The sequence below is a fragment of the Octopus sinensis genome, linkage group LG11 (genome assembly GCF_006345805.1).
Source record: "Octopus sinensis linkage group LG11, ASM634580v1, whole genome shotgun sequence".
Lineage (NCBI taxonomy): Eukaryota > Metazoa > Mollusca > Cephalopoda > Octopoda > Octopodidae > Octopus > Octopus sinensis.
The window spans coordinates 75,910,052-75,924,729 of record NC_043007.1 but is presented as its reverse complement, the minus strand read 5'-3'; the positions used below and the strand labels follow the sequence as shown (position 1 = coordinate 75,924,729).

Here is a 14,678-nt window from a genome sequence, read left to right as displayed (position 1 = left end):
CTTCCAACTACTTCAAGTTTTTCAAATTGTCATCAGAATATTCTTCAAACATACACTTCTGACGTAGTTTTCTGCAAGTTGACGAAAATCGCTTTCATTTTTTTCTAAAAGTCATACATATAATAAACAATTGCAGCGTGGAAGGTGTTTATAAGACATTTAGGAAACACATAAAATCCGTTAAATTCACCTCAGCATTTAAATTTAATTTGTCAAAATATTTTCGTCGCTTTGAGACCGCGACCTGTTCACTGACAAAATTCCGTGTTAAATGTTGAAGTGAATCTAACGGATTTTGTGTTTCTTAAATGGCTTATAAACACCTTCCACGCTGCAATTGTTTTAGTTCCAGCACACGATCTCAGATAAGGTCACTTGCTATGCAAGTACATCTCCGTAACGTACATATAATCTTTCTACTAAAGACAGAAGGTCTGAAATTTTGGAGGAAGGGACTAGTCGATTACATAGACTCCAGTGTTTCACTGGTTCTTAATTTATCGACTTCGAAAGCATGAACAGCAAAGTCGAATTCAGCGGGAAATCTTACCTATATTAAAACGCATTATGTGTGGCTCGTCAGTCACACTGGGGAAAGAAGAGGAAAACAACAAATGGAGCGGGAGTGGGTGGCAGTCAGAGATGCTGAATACAGGTGAACAGCATTGAAAGGTTTCGATCTGAAGATGATTGCATTGTAATCAAAATATAACTGCAATTTTTTGTTGTAAATTATATTTAGTTATCAATTACACAAGGACACACGTACAGATATATATAAGAAATTAGCTATTAAACACGTTTGTTTTCAAAACAATTAGATCTGAAATATAAGATCTTCTTTACCCTGACGACGTATGCTCATCTTATCCAGTGTTAATTGCATCCATACGGCCGCATATTACGATGAACTAAATCTACCAATATTATTATGGATCGCCGAGCCCCCAGAAACAGCTGTTGGACTTATAACACTTTTGTTCCACCCCTTTAATTTTCTCTGTCTTTTGTACTCTGTGTAAGTTGGACCTATTGATATAAATATCTATGTATTTATACTTAAAAATTCCTCATCTGAAAGTTTCCACCTTCTGCATTCTCTTGTTTTGCACGTATAACTATGGACATATTTTGTATCTAATATACTCTTTTACTCTTTTACTTGTTTCAGTCATGTGACTGTGGCCATGCTGGAGCACCGCCTTTAGTCGATAAAATCGACCCCAGGACTTATTCTTTGTAAACCTAGTACTTATTTTATCGGGCCCTTTTTTGCCGAACCGCTAAGTTACGGGGACGTAAACACACCAGCATCGGTTGTCAAGCGATGTTGGGGGGACAAACACAGACACACAAACACGCACATACATACATATATACGACGGGCTTCTTTCAGTTTCCGTCTACCAAATCCACTCACAAGGCTTTAGTTGGCCCGAGGCTATAGTAGAAGGCACTTACCCAAGGTGCCACGCAGTGGTACTGAACCCGGAACAATGTAGTTCGTAAGCCACTCCTACGCCTACAATATACTTAATATATTTGATGTATCTAATTTGTTTATCCATATAATTGCTTCTATCCCTACTCACCCTGATCCCTCATATAGCCTTTCTTTACCTTGATCCGCTCTAAAGACATTCTAAGGATTCTAAGCTTGTATCTTTCGAGCATTACTAAGTGTCTTCTATACGGAGAATCTCTGAATCTCATCTGTGAACTACATGTGTATGTATGTATGTATGTATGTATGTATGTATGTATGTATGTATGTATGTATGTATGTATGTATGTATGCATGCATGTAAATTTCACTAAATATGTGTGTGTGTTTGTGTGTGTGAGTGTGTATGTACATACACCAACATTGGTTGTCAAGCGATGGTGGGGGAAAAACAAAGACACAGAGACACATACATAGATAGATGCTACTTTGGTGTGTGATCTACAACTTAAAGGTGATTACTTCATGTTACTTTTTAGTTTACTTTGTGCTGGTGCTACTTTGGCGTGTGATCTACCTGAGCAAATTTACTTTAGTGTGTGATCTACGCGCTCGCTTTTTTAAAATTATTATATTATTTATTTTTGGTTTCTTTATTTATTAAGACATAAATGTAACAAAATTTTATAATTAAAATAATTTTTATCGATGAATTGAGCGAACATCTGCTAAAAACGCAAGCAAAATGTCATCAGTACTCTACCTCATCTGTAGTCAACAGAAATAATGAAGGTGAGATTAAAAGGGCTTTGGATAAAAGAAAGGCGCAGATTGCCGCTATTTCTATGTAGAAAAAAACCCCCAAAAAACAAATCGGGAAACACTTAAACCCATAATTCAAAAAGAAGTTGCAGAAAATTCGGTTGATCATTCCAATGAATGGCCAGTATAGTCCAATCTAAATCGTATAAATTTTCGCCATTCAATTATCAATCACAAAAAAACATTACGTTGACAGAAACACAGGAACCAATACTCAAGCAATTGAGAAGACCCGGTTGGATTCGAAATCTCACCTTAATTATTTCTGTTGGCTACAGATGAGGGAGAGTGCTGAACACCTTTTTCTTGCGTATCGATAAAATTATCACACACCAAAGTAAATTTGCTCACTTAGATCTCGCGCCGGTGTATCACCGTATCACCCATAAATATATACATACATACATACATACATACATACATACATACATACATACATACGTACATACGTACATACATACATACATACATACATACATACATACATACATACATACATACATATATATATATATTTATAAATACAAACTGGGACAAGAACGCAAAACATTTAGAAGACGATGCAAAAAACACGGACGGGACATTCGAAGCCTTCAATCTTCAGTCAAGAACCGGATCGTCCTCGCAATTTCGGCTGATTAATCTTGAGATTGCTCCGATCTGGCCAGCCCCAAAGGAAAATCTAAGCCAAGCGCATTAGATTCCTTGGAAGAAAGCCTCGAATGTATACAAAACACACACACTCACGACGGGCTTTTTTCAATTTCGTCTATCAAATCCACTAACAAAGCTTTGGTCGGCTAGAGGCTGTAGTTGAAGACGCTTGTCCAAGGTGCCACGCAGTGGGACTGAACCCGGGACCACACATCCATACTTCTATTTTTTCCTTGCATTTTAGTTTTGATACAAGCCCTTATTTCCTTTTTCAAGTAAAGAATTACATATTTTACTGATTTCCTCAATTTAAGAAACGTAAACAAACACACGTACGCACTCATATTCACACACACAGACACGCATAAACACATATCTTTATGTATGCACATCCATAGGTGTGTATAAATATGTATGCGTATATACGAGTTTGAACGGACGTCATGGATAGGTCAGCCTCATAAACTGGAATTTCGGTAAATTTTGATACTTACACCCGTATGATTTTCATTAAGAAGAGAAGAAAACTTGGATTTTTTGCGTGGAATCAAGTACCCTGACCTCCTAATATGCCGCAAACCCTTTATTTCGATTCGGAAAAAAGGGTAGGGGATCTGACCCCCACCTCTTCCGGGATCATTGGAAATTTTTTTTTCCTTGAGTGAATAAGGGTGACCTCCTAACATGCCACAAGCCCTTTTCTTGGTCCGGAAAACGGGGTGGGGTAGGGTGGAACCCTCAGAAATTTCACCCTCCTCCACCCTTGGGAAGTACACTAGCACGATTTTCATCAAGAAAAAAAAACACTGCAAACCCCTTATTTCGATTCGGAAAATAGTGTGGGGGGACCTCCCCCCCCCATCCCGGGATCATTGGAATTTTTTTTTCCCGGGATCATTGGAAATTTTTTTTCCTTGAATGAATTACGGTGACCACCTAACATGCCACAAAACCCTTTTCTTGGTCCGGAAAACGGGGTGGGGTAGGGTGGAACCCTCAGAAATTTCACCCTCCTCCACCCTTGGGAAGTACACTAGCACGATTTTCATCAAGAAAAAAAAACACTCGGATTTCTTGCATGGAATCAAGTACCCTGACCTCCTAATATGCTGCAAACCTCTTATTTTTATTCGGAAAAAAGGAGTTGGGTGTGGGAAACCGGTTCTCCCTATCCTGGAATCATTAGAATTTTTTTTTCGTTGAATGCATTACGGTGAGCGGATTTTTGTGGTTTTCGTCACTGTCTACAATTTTTTTCCAATTATTTTCACATTTGGTATATGGATTAAGTTTTGTATACTAATTATGAAAATGAAATTCATTTTTCCTCTAAATTCATAATTAAAAAGTTATTAGCCTTTAAAATTTGCAAAATTTGGGTATTTTAGCCAATCAGAAGCGATTATTTAAAAAATCGGTTTCCATAGCAACAAAAAAGCGGTTATTTTTTTTTTTTTTTACACTCTGTTTCCATAGTAACCAAAGATGCTGCGCGCGTGGACAAGGAGTGTAGGAAATAAACGCCGGTGTGGGACACACCGTTCCATGGTTGATTCTTATCTTTGTGAATTAATGAGGAGAAGGAGATATGAGGAAGATAATTTATTTTATAAAATCCTAGAGTGTATTGCAAACTTTCGTTCTTGAATTTCTTTAACTAATAGATGTTTGTTTTAAACAATATTTTGACTGTTATTTCTAGCAACTTCTCTTGATTTGTTTGTAGCTTTCAAATATTAAATTTTCACGCGAATATTTTAATACTCTTTTATTTGTTTCAGTCATTTGACTGTGGTTAAGCTGGAGCACCGCCTTTAGTCGAACAAATCGACCCCAGGACTTATTCTTTGTGAACCTAGTACTTATTCTATAGGTGTCTTTTGCCGAACTGCTAAGTGACAGGGATGTAGACACACCAACATCGGTTGTCAATTCTTGTGAGGCAATCTTCAAACATGCCTGTGTGGTTTGGAGCATCAGGTGGGCAATATGTATTGCATATTATGTTGTCTTAAGTATACAATTAGAGTATCACATACCCCAGTAAGACCTGGGGTGTAAGGTCGTCACGGATGTATACAGCAACTCCACCATGGCTCCTTTCCCTTCTGTCTGTTTGCAGTATGGCATAGTTTGGTACGTGTACTTCTGCATCCTCTATATCAGGGCTGAGGTGACTTTCCACGAGTGCTATGCATAGGGCTTGATTGCATGCAGTAAGATCTCTCAAGAAGGAAATTTTGCTTTTGTTATGATGCAACAGGCCTCCAATATTTAGTAAAAGTATTGGGGTGACGACTGTGCAGGCGTTAGGGGAGGCCACCCCATGTCTGTTGACTGTGGTGGTCTTGCATAGTAGTGGGCAATGTTCCTTGTTTGTGCATGGTGTAGCCAGGTCAGCTGCTGGACAATCTTTTGCGCCATGTATAAAAAAAGACTCTTGCTCAGTTGCTCTGTGGTGCATAACATCTAAAAAGCACACTTCTTTTGTGAATTTTTTCCTTGGAGGAGTTTTTCTCTTTAAGGCCCATGTAATTTTGGCGGGGTGTCGGTTGGTCAAACCACCACTAGCTTGCAACAGAAGATTAAATTCTTTCTTTTCCCACTTTGGTGCCATCTTCGTTTTTTAAGCCCAGATGGGTAGTAGAGGGTAGAGAGAAAGTAAGTGAGAGATAGAGGGAGGTAGAGGAAGGGGAGAAAAAGAGAAACAGAATGAGGGAGAGGACGGGAAGAGAGAGAGGTAACACATTTTCCCATATATATATATACATATATGTGTGTGTGTATATATATATATGGCTAGTAGTATATCTTCTTTGCTAATGTTAATGTATTCCATTGTAACTGCCTCGCTGGTTATAGGTGAAGCAGCAAAGAAGTCCACTGGTTCGTTCACTTGTCTGTGTTCCAACGGGGTGGTAAAGACACTTTTGAACTGGTCATTCAGTATCTTCATCATCATCATTGTTCGACCGTGGTCGAGACAATGGAATTTACCATGCTACGCCAGACTTCACGGTCCATCATGGCATTACAGAGGTCCTGTTGCTGGATGCCTGTATCCCTGGAGATTACATCAGGGTAGGAGAGTGTGCGCCCTCTGGTATTGCGAGTAGGTGGCTTCCAGAGGAGAAGAGTAGAAATTACTTCTTTTTCAGCTCTACAACAATGTCCAGCAAACTGGACTCTCCTACCTTTCACAAGAGATGACACAGGTGGTAGTTTCCCATATATTTGCATTTTGGTTGGATGGCGCTTCCACGAGATTTTGAGCTCTCATAAGGAGGCGAGTGTAGGTTCCATCCAACCGCCTCTCAAGCTTCTTTGATAACGTCCAGGTTTCTGAGCCATATAGTAGAATTGGTTCGACTGTGGCTTTGAATATTTCAAGTTTGAAGTCTCTATTTAGATTTGATGACCAGATCTTATGCATGTCATTACAGGCTGACCAGGCCATACCCTTTCTAGTTAGAAAGTCTTTTCCAGATGATGATATGTATGACCCAAGATATTTATAATCAGAAACCATATTTAAAGGCGCATGTTGAGAGTATGGATGATGCAATCACTGTTGGACAGGCACTTGTTATGTATTCAGTTTTGGCCTCATTGAGGTAAAGACCTACACAATTTGAGGCTTGTTCAAGAGATTGTAAAAGAGACTGGGCATTGGAGAGAGAATCACTGATAAGAGCGATGTCGTCAGCAAAGTCAGTGTCTGTCAAGTACTCAGCTGGGTGTCTGGAACTTCTTCTTGGTTTTATTTCAAAGCCCTTGCCAGAGATGGTATCAACTGACATACGTAGCACATAATCAACAACAATGATGAAAAGAAATGGGGCGAGTGTCTCCCTGCAGTATTCCGGCTTTGATTGAGAAAGATGATGTTTCTGTGTAGAGGACCTTGATGGCAGAAATGATTTTGTCTGATATCCCATAAAGCTTAAGGATTTCAAACATCTTGTACCTATCTACAGAATCGAACGCTTTAGAAAAGTCTACAAATACCATTGCAAGATCGCGATTAAATGCTTTTGATTCTTCAATAAGTCTGCGTAGGCATAGTATCTGGCTCAGCGTTGAGCGCCCATGTCTGAATCCATTTTGGTTCTTTCGGAGCAAAGGTTCAACAAAAAGGACAAGACGATTTAGGATCAGTTTGTTGTACAGTTTTGCAGCAATTGACATTAGAGATATACCCCTGTAGTTGGTGACGAGGGATAAATCGCCTTTTTGGGGTATTGGAATGATTTGAGATTGGTGCCAAATCTTTGGAGCGACAAAAGTGGAAAGTGTGTGGTTGCAGAGGTTGAGCAAAAGTGTGTGAAATCTATCATCCTTCCAAATTACAGCTGGGATGTTGTCGGGACCAAATGCTTTCGAGGCTTTTAGTTGCTTGGTGGCTGCTGTTAGTTCAAATATGGTAAAAGGGGAGGTGTTGTGTCCAGCGTGTCTGATATAGGCACACTTGGAAGAGTGGGGTTATCAGGGATTTTGGCATTCTTCCAAGGAGGTTTTTAAAATGGGTTGACCAATTTTCTAAACGCTTCTTAGCTGATCCCCCTTTAATTCTAATTGATGACCCAGAATTTTTGCCTGATAGGTCTTTGATGGATTTCCAGCGCGAGATGTGTTTTTTTACTAATGTGCTCTTTGGATAGTTTACTAATTTTGCCATTGATAAATTCGACCTCGGCGTTCAAGTAAGCCTCATCAAGATTCTTCTTGGCAGCTATGAGTTGGATCTTCAGTGACTGGGATGGAGAACGGTGGTAAGCTAGTGATATAGACTTTAGATGGTTTCTGGCTTCGATGACATTTGGGGAATTAGAAGGTTTGCTCTGGCCCCTACTCTTCTTTTTGGGAAGAGTAGCCAGTGCAACTTCCTCTGTTGATTTGATGAGGCTGCTGTATACTTCTTCAATGTTCTCAGCATCTATTTCAGAAGTAGACAGAGATTGAAATGTGTTATAGACCTCAATAGTAAATTGTTTGGACATATCGGGGTTAGATAAGACTTCCTCCCAGTCGATCATTTTCATCGGGTGAGGCTTAGTTTTTTTGGGATGAGCGAAGACTAAGCTTAACGGTAGCTGATACATTTCTGTGGTCAGAGCCGACAGAACTAAAGGAAGAGTAGGATCCCGAGTCTTTAACACTATTGCGCCATTTCTTTCGAAAGATGAGGTAGTCAATTTGTGCCCTATCACCAAGTGGGGACTCAAATGTCCAAAGTTGACCTTTTGGTTTCATAAAAGAATTGTTAGAGGTGTAGAGATTAAATTCCTCCAAGAAGTCTTTGAGCATTTCTCCGTTCCGATTAGTTTTAGAGTTGAAAGTAAACTTGGTCTCATCGGGTCCTAGTCTAGCATTCAGATCACCAGCTATAACTAGAAAATTATGGAGAGGTACTTGCTCAATGGTTGAACGAAGGGTTGTATAAAAATTTTCAATCTCGTCTGCCACAGACGAATTATGTGGGCTATACACACATACCAATGTTGTTTTTGGGTTTCCATCTATCTCAAGCACCATAATTCTAGGTGAGATTGACTCTATACTCAAGAGAGTATCACTAGCTTTTGATGAAAGTAGAAATCCGATACCTCCAACTGTTGAATTAACAGTATTCTTTGATGCTGAGGAGGTTACAAGTTGATAAGAACCGACTTGATGGTATTTGAGGATGTTGTCAGGGTTGTGATTCTGCATTTGCACCAAGTTCTTCTAGACGGCCAAGATATATAGTTGGACTATATTATATATATATATATATAAAATAGAGACAGATATCTACTATAAACCGACAGACTCTAAACAGTACCTACCCTTTGATTCATGCCACTCACGACACACTAGAATGAATGTCCCTTTTTGTTTAGCTAGAAGGATTTGCACCATAATATTAGACAAAACACCGACACACACGTCTCCGGAACTTAGAACCACACTCACAATAGAAACTATCCACAGCCCCTAATAGACAGTGCAATCCAACGGGTACTTAAATTAAGTATAGAAGACCTGAGACAAACAAACCAAAAAAGAAAGAACAATTAAAAACCCTTCCCTACATCTCTACACACCAACCCACTCAACAACGAGGCCTTCAACACCATACTACAAAGCACAGCCCTACTAAAGGGAGACCAAAGATGAACCGGATCCTCGAAACACACACCATCATTAAAAGTAAACGGCAACCAAAATCCTTGAAAAGGATTTTAACCCAAGCTACACTGCACTCAACATCAACCACAAAACCAGCAGTTAGAAAATGTGGAAGGCCCAACTGCGGAATCTGTGTCATCTTGAAAGAAGGATCAGAATTTATACTGGAACAAGGCCACCAGTTCACCATTAGAACAAACTTCACCTGCGCATCAGAAAACTTAATTTACGTCATAACATGCGCGGCTGCAATAGGCAGTATATAGGCCATACAAAAAATAGCTTACGTAACAGGATGGCGTGTGCATAAATCACAAATTAGAAACCCTGATTACCGCAAAATACCGGTCAGCGGACACATAGATAGATGTGCTGGAAATGTAAATCCGAAACTTACAACTAACCCGCTCTATAAATTCAGTGACAACGCAACCTTCACACAACGCCAAAATAAAGAACTGTATTTCATAAAAAAATTTAGACCAAGTTTAAACACCCTGGGCCAGGAATATTAGAACAAAAGATAAGTCCTCCGAAAAGGAGAAGCAAAATTCTACCACGGCCGCTACCTTAAACAGTCACTCGCACTGACGGAAATATGCCTTAGTAAAAAAGGAAAAAAATTCTTTCGTGCAAATCTGACCCTGATGGACTGACCACATACGATACAGCTAAGGGTCAGACCCGATTCTGATTGGTCAACACGCTGATGACGTCTAGCTCTGCTAGAATGGACAGGATACAAACAGGGTGCAGAGATTAGTCAGAATATTGATGACGTACCTTTCTGCTTGACTAGTCACCTAACAAAATACAGACAGGGGGCAGATCTAATGCAGCTATAAGTCGTGATTGGGCAGAATCTTGATGACGTCCCGTTCTGCTTGACTAAGCCACCTAACGAAACGACTGGTCAAAACAGGATACAGACAAGAGGCAGTTATAATACAGCGATAGGTCACGATTGGTCAGAATGCTGATGACGTCCCGTTCTGCTTGACTAAGCCACCTAACGAAAAGGGGCAGATCTAATACAGCTATAAGTCGTGATTGGTCAGAATCATGATGACGTACCGTCCTGCTTGACTTAGCCACCTAACGAAACGACTGGTCAAAACAGGATACAGACAAGAGGCAGTCATAATACAGCGATAGATCACGATTGGTCTGAATGTTGATGACGTACCGTTCTACTTGACTAAAGCCACCTAACGAAACGATTGATCAAAACGTTAATGACGTCACGCTACGCTGGACTGACCACTTAACAGGCATTATAAAACCCGAACAACTCACAAGACTCACTAGAATCACCCAGCGAACATCCACCATGGGTCATCACAATTGCTCAAGGTAAAAATGAATCCCTCGCTCTTTCGGGAACATCAATCTTCTGTATTGACTACTTTCCACCACTTTGATCTGTTTTTTGTATTGAATACGTATCGCCACCGTGGGCCACTGCATCGAACACTTTGAACATATAGCATGAATGAACTTACTTCAAACTATATTTGAACTTTAAGATGTCTGACTCCGTTGTGTATTATAAATGAATTTCTTGTGTTTGACGGCATGAGCTGTCTTTTTTTATATATAACTTTTTTTGATAAGGTTCATTTCAGGAACTGAATTGTATAATATAGCAGCATTTTCGAACTTCATTTTTTACAAATTATATATATATATATATATACATATGTGTGTATATGTATATGGATATATATATATATATTTGTAATTCGTATACGAGTGGGTTTATATTTGTAAAATATACGATCCAATCTTATTATTATATATATATATATATATATATATATATATATATATTATATATATATATATATATATATATATAATAATTCTCTAAATGAGATATAGACAGTAACTTCTCCATAACATAAGGGACTAAAGCCATCTGAATATGGCTAGGGACAGGGCAGAGTGGTGGGGGTGTTACTGTTGCATTTAGCCCCAGGCGAACATCAACGTCGCCAGATAGGCTTGACACCATCACGGTGTCCTTTAACCTGCAAAGGGAGATAATTCCCCGATGAAGCGGAAACCACACACGGACCCAGTTTCAAGGTGTTGTCCCTAGCCATATTCAGATGGCTTTAGTCCCTTATGTTATGGAGCAGTTACTTTCTATATCTCATTTAGAGAATTATTATTGCTGTCGAACAGATTTTCGAAATCAGCAAATGTATTTTGCTTGAAAATCTATATATGAATATCCTGCAGAGTGATTTCGTCGAGGAAGCGGGGCCTACCACCCACGTTGATGATAGGCAATACACCTTGAAACCTGGGTCCGTGTGTGGTTTCCGCTTCATCGGGGAATTATCTCCCTTTGCAGGTTAAAGGACACCGTGATGGTGTCAAGCCTATCTGGCGACGTTGATGTTCGCCTGGGGCTAAATGCAACAGTACACCCCCCCCACCCTGCCCTGTCCCTAGCCATATTCAGATGGCTTTAGTCCCTTATGTTATATATATATATATATATATATATTATATAATATTATATATATATATATAATAATTCTCTAAATGAGATATAGACAGTAACTGCTCCATAACATAAGGGACTAAAGCCATCTGAATATGGCTAGGGACAGGGCAGCGGTGGTGGGGGTGTTACTGTTGCATTTAGCCCCAGGCGAACATCAACGTCGCCAGATAGGCTTGACACCATCACGGTGTCCTTTAACCTGCAAAGGGAGATAATTCCCCGATGAAGCGGAAACCACACACGGACCCAGGTTTCAAGGTGTTGTCCCTAGCCATATTCAGATGGCTTTAGTCCCTTATGTTATGGAGCAGTTACTTTCTATATCTCATTTAGAGAATTATTATTGCTGTCGAACAGATTTTCGAAATCAGCAAATGTATTTTGCTTGAAAATCTATATATGAATATCCTGCAGAGTGAGATTTCGTCGAGGAAGCGGGGGCCTACCACACGTTGATGATAGGCAATACACCTTGAAACCTGGGTCCGTGTGTGGTTTCCGCTTCATCGGGGAATTATCTCCCTTTGCAGGTTAAAGGACACCGTGATGGTGTCAAGCCTATCTGGCGACGTTGATGTTCGCCTGGGGCTAAATGCAACAGTAACACCCCCACCACCCTGCCCTGTCCCTAGCCATATTCAGATGGCTTTAGTCCCTTATGTTATATATATATATATATATATATATATAGATAGATAGATATAGATATATATCCTATACGTAAGTATATATTCTTTAACACATGGTACGACTCTACAACACTATCTCTCTCCCCCCTCTCCTACATTTCTCTGCCTTTCACACTTTGCACTCCACTTGATCTGTCTCTTTCTCTCTCTCTCTCTCTCTCTCTCTCTCTCTCTCTCTCTTCTCCTCCTCGTCCTTTGTTCCTTGTTCCCCTTCTTTCTCTCTTCATCTGTCCCTCTTTTCCTCTCTCTTTCCCTCATGTGACTAGCCACCGATTGCTAGCCTCTTCGTGGCCAGCAGCCGTTGCGGCAAGACACATTTTTTTGTCTCTCTGTAGCCCTAAGGCTTTCTTCTAACGCCAGCTCAAAAATTTACTCGTCCTGTCGAAAAGACGCTTGTCTGTGACGTCCTGTTTTTCTTGTTATTATTATTATCATTATTGTTTTTACGTATTTTTGTATTCTTATTCGTGTAACATCGTCCGTTTTTCGTCCTTGTTTTGTATACATTCGAGCTTTCTTCCAAGGAATCTAATGCGCTTGGCTTAGATTTTCCTTTTTGGGCTGGCCAGATCGGAGCAATCTCAAGATAATCATCAGCCGAAATTGCGAAGATGATCCGCTTCTTGACTGAAGATTGAAGGCTTCGTGTTTTTTGTATCGTCTACTAAATGTTTCACGTTCTTGTCCCAGTTTGTATTTTTTTACATTTACATATATATTATATATATATATATATATATATTATATATATATATATATAATATATTATATATATATATACATATATATATATATTATATATATATATATATATATATATATATATATATGTATGTATGTATGTATATATGTATATATATATATACATATATACACAGAGAGAGAGAGGGAGAAAGAAAGAAAAATTTGGTAGGTGATTGAGAAAGCTGGATTCCCACACTTCTATAACTTGTTTGTGCAGTTAAACTTGCAATGTAATTGGGCTACCTATTTTCATAACAATAACATATAGTTAATAGATCAATTCTTAACTAATCGTCATATAGAAACATGGATATCTTAAAAGTCTTTAACACAAGACTAGTGTATTGAACACTTGTATTTTTCATTTCAACAAAACAAATTCAATTGTTTGTGGATATACACTTAGATTATTAGGTAAGTTTTGGCCAGAAATGGCCCATGCCATGACTAACTTAACAGCACCATCTGCAAAAGACCTTTAAAATAATGTTACATATAACAGTCGTTCTTTGAGCACCTTAGCCTATTTGAGTAACATACACACACATAATATGAAATGATATAATGCAATGTAAATTTAAATATGTAATATAATATAAATGTGTAATATAATATATCCATCTTTAACTTGTTTCAGTCATTAAATCACATCCTCACTGGGGCACCGACTTGGAATATTTTTAGTCAAATCAATCAACCGCAGAACTTATTTTTAAAAAACCAGGTACTTATTCTATTTGTCTTTTCTTTTCGTGCAGCAAGTTATAGGGACATAAACACACCAACACTGGTTGTCAAGTGGTGGTAGAAGACAAACATAGACATAAACACACACAGACACATTTATGTGTGTGTATATATATATATATATATATATATTATATATATATATATATATATTATATATGTAGGCGCAGGAGTGGCTGTGTGGTAAGTAGCTTGCTTACCAACCACATGGTTCCGGGTTCAGTCCCACTGAGTGGCACCTTAGGCGAGTGTCTTCTACAAAAGCCTCGAGCTGACCAAAGCCTTGTGAGTGGATTTGGTAGACGGAAACTGAAAGAAGCCCGTCGTATATATGTATGTGCATGTATGTTTGTCCCCCTAGCGTTGCTTGACAACCGATGCTGGTGTGTTTATGTCCCCGTCACTTAGCGGTAAGTACTGGGCTTACAAAGAATAAGTGCCGGGGTCGACTAAAGGCGGTGCTCCAGCATGGCCGCAGTCAAATGACTGAAACAAGTAACGAGAGTAAAGAGTATATATATATATATATGTATATATATATATATGTGTGTATATATATATGTGTATATATATATATGTGTATTATATATATATATATGTATAATATATATATATATATATATATATATATTATATATATATATATATATATATATACATACATATAATATATATACATATATTATATATACACATATATATATATAAGTTAAAGGTATGGTTAGTCATGGAACAACCATTGGTGTTACACCTATAACATGCTCAGCAGTAAAGGTAACTGCTAATCGTTTTATAGGTCATTCTATGACCAGTCATAACATTTAACATCCTAAAAAATATATTACTGCTCTAATGCTCTAGAATGGGCTTCATTTTGGGAAATATAAACTAC

General features: G+C 38.6%; 1 protein-coding gene across 1 annotated transcript; it reads right to left on the bottom strand.

The window, feature by feature from the left end:
* Nucleotides 1–7,972: 7,972 nt before the first annotated feature.
* Nucleotides 7,973–8,632, bottom strand: LOC115217698 (craniofacial development protein 2-like). Its single transcript, XM_029787451.1, has one exon. It carries the CDS (start codon nucleotides 8,630–8,632, stop codon nucleotides 7,973–7,975), a length of 660 nt encoding a protein of 219 aa, XP_029643311.1.
* Between the last annotated feature and the right edge of the window lie 6,046 nt (nucleotides 8,633–14,678).